Source organism: Gossypium hirsutum, chromosome A02 (genome assembly GCF_007990345.1).
Source record: "Gossypium hirsutum isolate 1008001.06 chromosome A02, Gossypium_hirsutum_v2.1, whole genome shotgun sequence".
Classification (NCBI taxonomy): domain Eukaryota; kingdom Viridiplantae; phylum Streptophyta; class Magnoliopsida; order Malvales; family Malvaceae; genus Gossypium; species Gossypium hirsutum.
This window is the reverse complement of record NC_053425.1, coordinates 3111748-3121485: the sequence shown is the minus strand read 5'-3', so window position 1 is coordinate 3121485 and position 9738 is coordinate 3111748. Positions and strand designations below refer to the sequence as shown.

Below are 9738 nucleotides of genomic sequence, written 5' to 3'. Positions count from 1 at the left end.
ATAATAGAAATGTAATGGAAAATTCTGTGGACATAAAATATGTATAGACATAATTAAAACAAAAAACATGAAACAAAGTAACAATGAAAAGAATGAGGTTTTTTTATAATATATAATAAGTTTAGGACTAAGTGAAAAGTACAAAATATATTCTATGTAATAAATATTGACTTTGATATTAGGAAGATATGTATTACAAATTTTTCACACATGATGTAGGATTAAAATTCTTTTTTACTGAAAAAAAAATAACAAATAACCAATCCTCTTTTTTTATAAGGATATATTTAGTAATTAAAATTTCTTTGTTTGGATTGGGGATTAGTGGCTTCCACCTAACCCTCCTCGCCCTTCTACTTTTCCTCCAAAACCAAATTTAAAACCGCCGCCACTAGCAAAATGCATATGACCACCACCACCGCCTCCACCATGCCCTTTAGCCCCACCATCAACAGTATTGCTACCACTTCCACCACCACCACCAGCAAAATGCATGTGACCACCACCACCACCACCAAACTGCATGTGACCACCACCACTTCCTCCACCATGCCTTTTAGCCCCACCATCAACACTACTGCTACCACTTCCACCACCACCACTAGCAAAACGCATGTGACCACCACCACCGCCACCAAAATGCATGTGACCACCACCACCACCTCCACTATACCCTTCAGCCCCACCATCAACACTATTGCTACCACTTACACCACCATTTCCACTAGCCTTTCCTTGCCCTTCTATTTTACTTTTAGCTTGAGCATTAACTTCAGCTTTGGCTTCAGCCTCACTAGAAGCACTAACTTTGCCGTTAACATTGTTGCTACTGCTTTCACCACTATTTCCACTTGCCTTTCCATGTCCTCCTATTCCAGCTTTAGCTTCAGCTTCAGCATTAGCTTTTGCTTTAGCTTCAGCTTTTCCTTCGGCTTCAGCTTTAGCTTTAGCTTTAGCTTCAGCACCAGCTTTTGCTTCGGCTTCAGCTTTAGCTTTAGCTTCGGCTTCAGCTTTAGCTTTATCTTCGGCTTCAGCTTTAGCTTCAGCTTCGGCTTTAGCTTCAGTTTCAGCCTCAGCTTTAGCTTCAGCCTTAGCTTTAGCTTCAGCTTCAGCATGAGATTTAGCTTCGGCTTCAGCCTTAGATTTAGCTTCAGCTTTAGCTTTAGCTTCAGCTTCAACTTTAGCTTCGGCTTCAGCCTTAGCTTTAGCTTCGGCTTCAGCCTTAGCTTTAGCTTCGGCTTCAGCCTTAGCTTTAGCTTCGGCTTCAGCTTTAACTTCATCTTTACTATTAGCACTAGCTTTGTCATCATTAATTTTTGTGCTACTATGAGCACCATTTGCATATGCATTAACACTAGCATCCCCTCTACCTTTTCCTTCTACCCCAGCAAAAGCACTAGAGTTGCCACTTCCACCACTATTTCCATCGACCTTTCCTTTTCCTCCAAAATTTCCTTCAAAAGTAGCTTTGTGTTCACTCTGATGAGATGATTTATTTTCATTATTTTGAGACGTACTAAATTTGCCACTATGACTAAATCTTCTACTTGCATCAGTAATACCACTTCCATCACCTCCACTAGTAACACTAGTGCTACCACTTCCACCACTCCCACCAACTATACCACCACCACCACCTGCACCTCCTTGTCCTTCTATGTTACCTTTAGACCCATCTTTAGCTTCACCCTTACTAGTAGCACTAGCTTCTTCATCACTACCTTTTTCACTGTTATAAGTACCACTTGCATCAGTACTACCACTGCCAACACCTTCACCTTGCTCTCCTACTTTGCCAGCAACACTAGTGCTACCACTTCCACCACTCTTTCCACCCACCTCTCCTTGTCCTCCTACTTTACCTTCAAAACCTGTTTTGGCCTCACTCTTACTAGTATCACTAGCTTTGTCATCACTACTCTTTGCTCCATTAATACTACCACTTGTACTAGTTGCACCACTACCAACACCTTCGGCATGGCTTGCAGCCCCTCCACCAACATTAGTGCCACCACTTCCACCACTATTTCCACCAAAGCCTGCTCTCATTCCGCCTCTAAACCCAAACTTAAAACCACCCCCACCAGCTACACCACCGCTACCACCACCTCCTTGCCCTCCTACTTTAGCTTCATCCTTACTAGTAGCACTAGTTTTTCCATCATTATCTTTTTCACTGCTATGAGTACCACTTGTATCAATACTACCACTGCCAACACCTCCACCTTGCCCTCCTACCTTACCAGCAACACTAGTGCTACCACTTCCACCACTATTTCCACCAACCTCTCCTTGTCCTCCTACTATACCTTTAGCAGCCATACCACCACCGCCACTTGCACTTGCTCCTCCACCACCTCTACCATCACCGCCACCACCACTACCACCTCCTCTTCCTCTTCCTCTTCCTCCTCCTCCTCTTCTTCCTCCACCTCTTACGCCAGCAATGTTTTCATTACCTTGAAATCCGCCCCCTACTCCTGTGTTTGCACCTATTTTACCTTCAAAACCAGCTTTAGCCTCACTCTTACTAGTATCACTAGCTTTTCCATCACTACTCCTTGCTCCACCAAGACTACCACTTGTACTAGTTGCATCACTACCAACACCTTCGACATGGCCTCCTGCCCCTCCACCAACATTCGTGCCACCACTTTCACCCCTGTTTCCCCCAAATCCTGCTCTTATTCCACCTCTAAACCCAAAATTAAAACCACCCCCAGCAGCCATACCACCACCACCGCCACCTACACCGTTATGTCCATTACCACCACCACCACCACCTCCTCCACCACCACCTCCTCCTCCTCCTCCTTCTTCTCCTCCTCCTCTTCCTCCGCCAACAATGTTTCCACTACTCTGAAATCCACCTCCTACTCCTGCTTTTTCTCCTCCACCACTATGCCAATCTTTACCAGCACCACTAGAGGCCTTCGCACGTCGATGTAAAGCATGTGCACCAATTATTAAAGGTAAAAGTGTTAGAGACCTCCTATTTCCTTTAGCTTTTAGCCTTTCTTCGAAAACATGCAGATGATTGTCATTTTCATTAACATCATGATTATCAGCAATTGCAAGACCATTCATAAAATAAATGCACAAAACAATAACCATAACAAAATATGTAAAATGACCCGTCTTATCTAAAGGCATAGCCGAAAGTTAACTAACAAAGATCTTACTTCTAATGTGAATATAGTGTCAATATTTTGGAAAATTTTAATCTAAAACTATTTTTCTTCTATTCTCTGGGTTGGTTTCCTTATTAAGAAATGAAGTTTATATAGAGAGAGGTTTAATCTACATAGAAAACGAATAAAAGGTCGAGCTTAAAGCAAGGGTGTAAGAAATTATCAACTACATTTGTTCCCATTGTTTTGCTCAACCAATAATCGAATTTGATTTTATCAAAAAGAAAAAAAAAGGAAAAAAAAAGAAGTATATTAGGTGGATTGAAGCACCTTATCTTTTATATACACTATTACCTTGGTCTTATGTAATAATCTATCTAACGATTTATATTAATCTATAATAATTTATAAAAAAAATACTCTTAACTTTTTGTATTATTAAATCAATATTAAAAATAATTTATTAATATATCGCTAATTATTATGTGAAAACTGTATAAAATGTTTATTATGCAACAATAACAAAAATAATATTAATTAATTATTAATTAAAATACTAATATATTAATGAGATGTTAATTTAGTTGTACCTTTTAAAAGTTCTAAAAAACAACATCATCAAATTATGTTTATATATATATATATATTATTGGCTTTATCTTTTAGAATTATTATTGGTTTTTATTTTAGTCTATATAATTGATAAAAATTAAGAATAGGTAAACTCGGTCCAATTGTGATGCTCCATATCCAAATCTGGCGGACGGGTCAAGTTAGGGGTGTTACACTATCTATCTTACGGCATGTCAATTATATCTAACTCTACTTGAACAATTAATAATGTAACAACCGTTCAATTTTACAATTTATCATATTCAATCTATCAACCAAATAGTCATTCCATATATATAATTGCGTGAATCAATACAATTCAAAATCAATTTCGTATTTCCATCAATTTACACTATCTTTAATTTTATTCAATTTAGACCCTTATCTCAAAAATAGAACATTTTCATGCCAACTCAATTAAAATAACCGATAAACTTACCTCAATATCTTACCATGCTATGTAATGCAATTTAATAAAATCAATAATAATAAACACATGCTTATGCCGTCCACTATATAATAAGAAATCATGGTCTAATTGCTAGTTTAGATCTTTGGTTAATTTCAATTTAAGTCCTTGATCCTTTTACTAAATAAAAACCTATAACAATTGAACTTTATAATTTAGTCCTTAAACTTTAATTAATCACTAATTCTGTAAAATTAACAATCCAAAATTCAATTAACCTATACAATAACTCTATAAATATTTTATTAAAATAATTACAAGCTTGATTTATGGAAATGAGGTCCAAAATCGTGTTTTTCGAAACAACTGACTTTCGAGGTCGTTACAAATCCTGACCAAATCTTCACAAAACAAGGGTTGTCTTGATTCATTCGAACGCAATCCAATCTTCACTAGCCACAGATTGGTTCTCATGGACGAGCTATAGTATCTTCATAGTATCAACACAATAAGTAGTCCAAATATTTTGTTTCATTAAGCTGTCAACTTAAATATGAGAAGTATCTTCACTACCTCAGTAGCAGTTTGCAGTGGGCACTGCCAAAATCACACAACTTGCCTCAACATCAAGTATAATTCAATATTGGTCCAAAGTCTAATTAGTTGACAATAACCTATAATACTAATAATGAAAAAAATATTTATAAAATAAATATATTAAATTTTATTTTATTTTTTATAAAAAAATTATTAATAAAATATATTTTTTAATTTTTATTTTTATTTTAGATTAAGAAAATTTTATCATATTTAAGATTTGAATCTCATTTATGTAAGGGTCTTTATTCTTTTTCATTTACTCAATGGTTTTATAGACTTAAAAGTTTCATTAATTAACGGTATATATATATATGAAATGATGATATTTTTTTGGTAGAACTTTTTAAAGATAGGATTAAGTTAATTAATTAATTTCACATTTATATATTATTATGTTAAGTAATTTTTAATTATTATTTTTTTGTTATTATCGTAATTATAATAAATTATTTTTATAATGTGAAATTACTTTTATTTTTCCTTTTAGCCTACTCATTTAAGATATTCCCTTGGCAGGAAAAGGGTAGTAACTTAAAAAGACCAAATAATTAAAGCTTAATTGATATACTTATTCTCAATTTTGTTTTATATGACTAGATAATGTATTTAACTTAATATATTTTAACATGCCAAACCCACTTTATCTTTCTTTCCCTTTTCTTCTTTTTGATAAAATCAAATCCAATTATTGGTTGAGCAAAAGAATGGGAACAAATGTAGTTGATAATTTCTTATACCCTTGCTTTAAGCTTGGCCTTTTATTCGTTTTCTATGTAGATTCAACTTCTCTCTATATAAACTTCATTTCTTAATAAGGAAACCAACCCAATAAATAGAAGAAAAAGAGTTTTAGATTGAATATTTCCAAAATATTGAAACTATATTCACATTAGAAGTCAGATTTTTGTGAGTTAACTTCCAGTTATGCTTTTAGATAAGATGGGTCCTTTTACATCTTTTGTTATGGTTATTATTTTGTGTGTTCATTTAATGAATGGTCTTGTAATTGCTGATGATCATAATGTTAATGAAAATGACAATCATTTGTATGTTTCCGAAGAAACGCTAAAAGCTAAAGGAAATAGGAGGTCTCTAACACTTTTACCTTTAATAATTGGTGCACATGCATTACATCGACGTGCGAGGGCTACTGGTAAAACTTGGCATAGTGGTGAAGGAGCAAACGCAGGAGTAAGAGGCGAATTTCAAAATAGTGGAAACATTGCTGGCACAGGAGGAGGAGGAGGGGGAGGAGAAGGTAGTGGTGGTGGTGGTGGTGGTGATGCAGGTGGCGGTGGCAGTGGCGGTGGTATAGCTGCTGGGGGTGGTTTTGGTTTTGGGTTTAGAGGAGGAATAAGAGCAGGATTTGGTGGAAACAGGGTTGGAAGTGGTAGCACTAATGTTGGTGGAGGGGCAGGAGGCCAAGTCGAAGGTGTTGGTAGTGGTGCAACTAGTACAAGTGGTAGTCTTAGCAGAACAAAGAGTAATGATGGCAAAGCTAGTGATATTAATAAGAGTGAGGCTAAAGCTGGTTTTGAAGGTAAAGTAGGAGCAAACGCAAGAGTAGGAGGTGGATTTCAGAGTAGTGGAAACATTACTGGCACAGGAGGAGGAGGAGGAGGAAGAGGAGGAGGTGGTGGTGGTATGGCTGCTGAAGGTAAAGTTGGAGGACAAAAAGAGGTTGGTGGAAATAGTGGTAGAAGTGGTAGCACTAGTGTTTCTGGTAAGGTAGGAGGGCAAGGTGGAGGAGTTGGTAGTGGTAGTATTGATGTAAGTGGTACTCGTAGCAATGAAAAAGATAATGATGGAAAAATTAGTGCTACTAGTAAGGGTGAAGCTAAAGATCGGTTTGGAGGTAAAGTAGGAGGACAAGGAGGTGGTGGTGGTGGTGGTATAGCTGGTGGGGGTGGTTTTAAGTTTGGGTTTAGAGGCGGAATGCGAACAGGATTTAGTGGAAATGGTGGTGGAAGTGGTGACACTAATGTTGGTGGAGGGGCTGCAAGCCATGCTGAAGGTGTTGGTAGTGGTGCAACTAGTACAAGTGGTAGCCTTAGCGGAGCAAAGAGTAGTGATGAAAAAGCTAGTGATACTCGTAAGAATGAGGCTAAAGTTGGTTTTGAAGGTAAAGTAGGAGGACAAGGTGAGGTTGGTGGAAATAATGGCAGAAGTGGTAGCACTAGTGTTGCTGGCAAGGTAGGAGGGCAAGGTGGAGCTATTGGCAGTGGTAGTACTGATGCAAGTGGTACTTATAGCGATGAAAAGGATAATGATGGAAAAATTAGTGCTACTAGTAAGGGTGAAGCTAAAGATAGGTTTAAAGGTAAAGTAGGAGGGCAAGGAGGTGGTGGGGGTGGTTTTAAGTTTGGGTTTAAAGGCGGAATAAGAGCAGGCTTTGGTGGAAATAGTGGTGGAAGTGGTGGCACTAATGTTGGTGGAGAGGCTGGAGATCAAGCCGAAAGTGTTGGTAATGGTGCAACTAGTACAAGCAGTGATCTTAACGGATCAAAGAGTAGTGATAACAAATCTAGTGACACTAGTAAGAGTGAGGGTAAAACAGGTTTTGAAGGTAAAATAAGAGGACAAAGAGAGGTTGGTAGAAACAGTGGTGGAAGCGGTAGCACTAGTGTTGCTGGTAAGGTAGGAGGGCAAGGTGGAGGTGTTGGCAGTGGTAGTTCTGATGCAAGTGGTATTCATAGCAATGAAAAAGGTAGTGATGAAAAAGCTAGTTTCACTAGTAAGGGTGAAGCTAAAAACGGGTTTGAAGGTAAAATAGGAGGACAAGGAGGTGCAGCCAGTGGTGGTGAAAGTGGTAGCACTAGTGTTACTAGTGGAGGTGTTGGAAGTGGTACTATCGGTGCGAATGGAAAATTTAGTCATAGTGGAAAATTTAGTGCTTCTCATAATAGTGAAACTAAATCATCTCATAAAAGTGAAACTAAATCATATCATAAGAGTGAACACAAAGCTACTTTTGAAGGAAATTTTGGAGGAAAAGGAAATGTCGATGGAAATAATGGTGGAAGTGGTAGGTCTAGTGCTTTTGCTGGGGTAGAAGGAAAAGGTAGAGGGGATGCTAGTGTTAATGCATATGTAAATGGTGCTCATAGTAGCACAAAAAATAGCGATGGGAAAGCTAGTGCTAATAGTAAAGATAAAGTTAAAGCTAAAGCTGAAGCTAATGCTGAAGCTAATGCTAAAGCTAATGCTGAAGCTAATTCTAAAGCTAAAGCTAATACTGAAGCTATAGCTAAAGCCGAAACTAATGTTAAAGCTAATGTTGAAGCTAAAGTTAAAGCCGAAGCTAATGCTAAAGCTAATACTGAAGCTAAAGCTAAAGCCGAAGCTAATGCTAAAGCTATGGCTGAAGCTAAAGCTATGGCTGAAGCCGGAGCTAAAGCTGAAGCTAAAGCTAAGGCTGAAGCCGAAGTTAAAGCTAAAGCAGAAGTCGAAGCTAAAGCTGAGGCTGAATCCGAAGCTAAATCAGAAGCTAAAGCTAAAGCTGAGGCTGAAGCCGAAGCTAAAGATGAAGCTGAAGCTAAAGCTAAAGCTGAAGCCGAAGCTAAAGCTGAAGCCGTGGCTAAAGCTAAAGCTAAAGTCGAAGGAAAAAATAAAAGTGAAGCTAAAGTTGGAATAGTAGGACATGGAAAAGCAAGTGGAAATAATGGTGAAAGCGGTAGCAATAATGTTAATGGCAAAGTTAGTGCTTCTAGTAAGGCTGAAGCCAAAGCTGAAGTTAATGCTCAAGCTAAAGGTAAAATAGAAGGACAAGGAAACGCTAGTGGAGATGGTGGTAGAAGTGGTAGTAATAATGTTGATGGTGGGACTGAAGGACATGGTAGAGGTGGCGGTGGTGGTCACATGCATTTTGGTGGTGGTGGTGGTGGCCACATGCATTTTGGCGGCGGCGGTGGTAGTCACATGCATTTTGCTGCTGGTGGTGGTGGAAGTGGTAGCAGTAGTGTTGATGGTGGGGCTAAAGGGCATGGTGTAGGTGGTGGTGGTGGTGGTGGTAGTCACATGCAGTTTGGTGGTGGTGGTGGTGGTCATATGCATTTTGGTGGTGGTGGCGGTGGAAGTGGTAGCAGTAATGTTGATGGTGGGGCTAAAGGGCATGGTGAAGGTGGTGGTCAAATGCATTTTGCTGGTGGTGGCGGTTTTAAATTTGGTTTTGGAGGAAAAGTAGGAGGAGGAGGGTTTGGTGGAGGCCACTAATCCACAATCCAAAGAAAAGAAATTTTAATTACTAAATATATCATTATAAATAAGTACAATTGATTATTTGTTGTTGGTTTTTTCTGTAAAAGAGAATTTTAATCCCACATCATGTGTAAGAAATTTGTAATACGTATCTTACTAATATCAAAGGCAATATTTATTATGTGGAATATATTTTGTACTTTTCACTTAAATCCTAAACTTATTATATATTATAAAACAAACTAAAATATGTAGAAATGTATTTTTAAAATTTATAAACCTTTGCTTATTCCACGTGTTCTTTTTATGTTTTTCTTTCTTTTCTCCCTTCCAACACCATATTGATGATTGAATATCACCTGCCACATCAATTATCTTCAATATTCATGTGCCAAATAATGAAGATATAGGTTAAAAGCATCCCAAATTTTGATTAAATTCACCAAAAAAAAACATCTAAACTAAAGTTGATCATGAGTCGAGTTGGGCTTAATAGAATTTTTGGCCCGTTTTCTAGACTCAAGCTTGACTCAACCTAAAAATTGGGATTAAAATTTTATCTGAACCTGACCTGACCTAGGTCAAAAAAATATTACATAAGGCTCGATCTCTTTAGAAAATGTTTTCATTTTTTGTCTAAACATATTTTTCGAACCTATATTTTTTTCCAAACCCTCTCACTTTCCAGACTGACTTTTGAACCTGGACAGGTAACCCGACCCATAATCAAATCAAATCTAAATTGAGTAGTGAGACCATCTCTCTCACATTACACCATTATTAAAATCC

The 9738-nt window shown here is 37.7% G+C and overlaps 2 protein-coding genes across 2 annotated transcripts; one reads left to right on the top strand and one right to left on the bottom strand.

Annotated features, from left to right (window-relative positions):
- Window positions 1-321: 321 nt before the first annotated feature.
- On the bottom strand, window positions 322-3087 carry LOC107960482 (glycine, alanine and asparagine-rich protein-like). The gene is made up of 2 exons (XM_016896823.2): window positions 2859-3087; window positions 322-2747 (listed from the first exon to the last, which is right to left on the bottom strand). Exons 1-2 carry the CDS (start codon window positions 3085-3087, stop codon window positions 322-324), a joined length of 2655 nt encoding a protein of 884 aa, XP_016752312.2.
- Window positions 3088-5691: 2604 nt separating this feature from the next.
- Window positions 5692-8964, top strand: LOC107960483 (uncharacterized PE-PGRS family protein PE_PGRS54-like). The gene has a single exon (XM_016896824.2). The coding sequence runs from the start codon at window positions 5692-5694 to the stop codon at window positions 8962-8964; it is 3273 nt and encodes a 1090-aa protein (XP_016752313.2).
- Window positions 8965-9738: the final 774 nt, after the last annotated feature.

Excerpts from the sequence above, each read along its gene's own strand:
- LOC107960482 (XM_016896823.2), bottom strand. The coding sequence starts at position 3,087 with ATGAATGGTCTTGCAATTGCTGATAATCATGATGTTAATGAAAATGAC. Across the intron at positions 2,748-2,858 it reads AGTAGGAGGTGGATTTCAGA|GTGGCGGTGGTGGTGGTATG; the intron begins GTAGTGGAAACA and ends ATAACGGTGTAG.
- LOC107960483 (XM_016896824.2), top strand. The coding sequence starts at position 5,692 with ATGGGTCCTTTTACATCTTTTGTTATGGTTATTATTTTGTGTGTTCAT.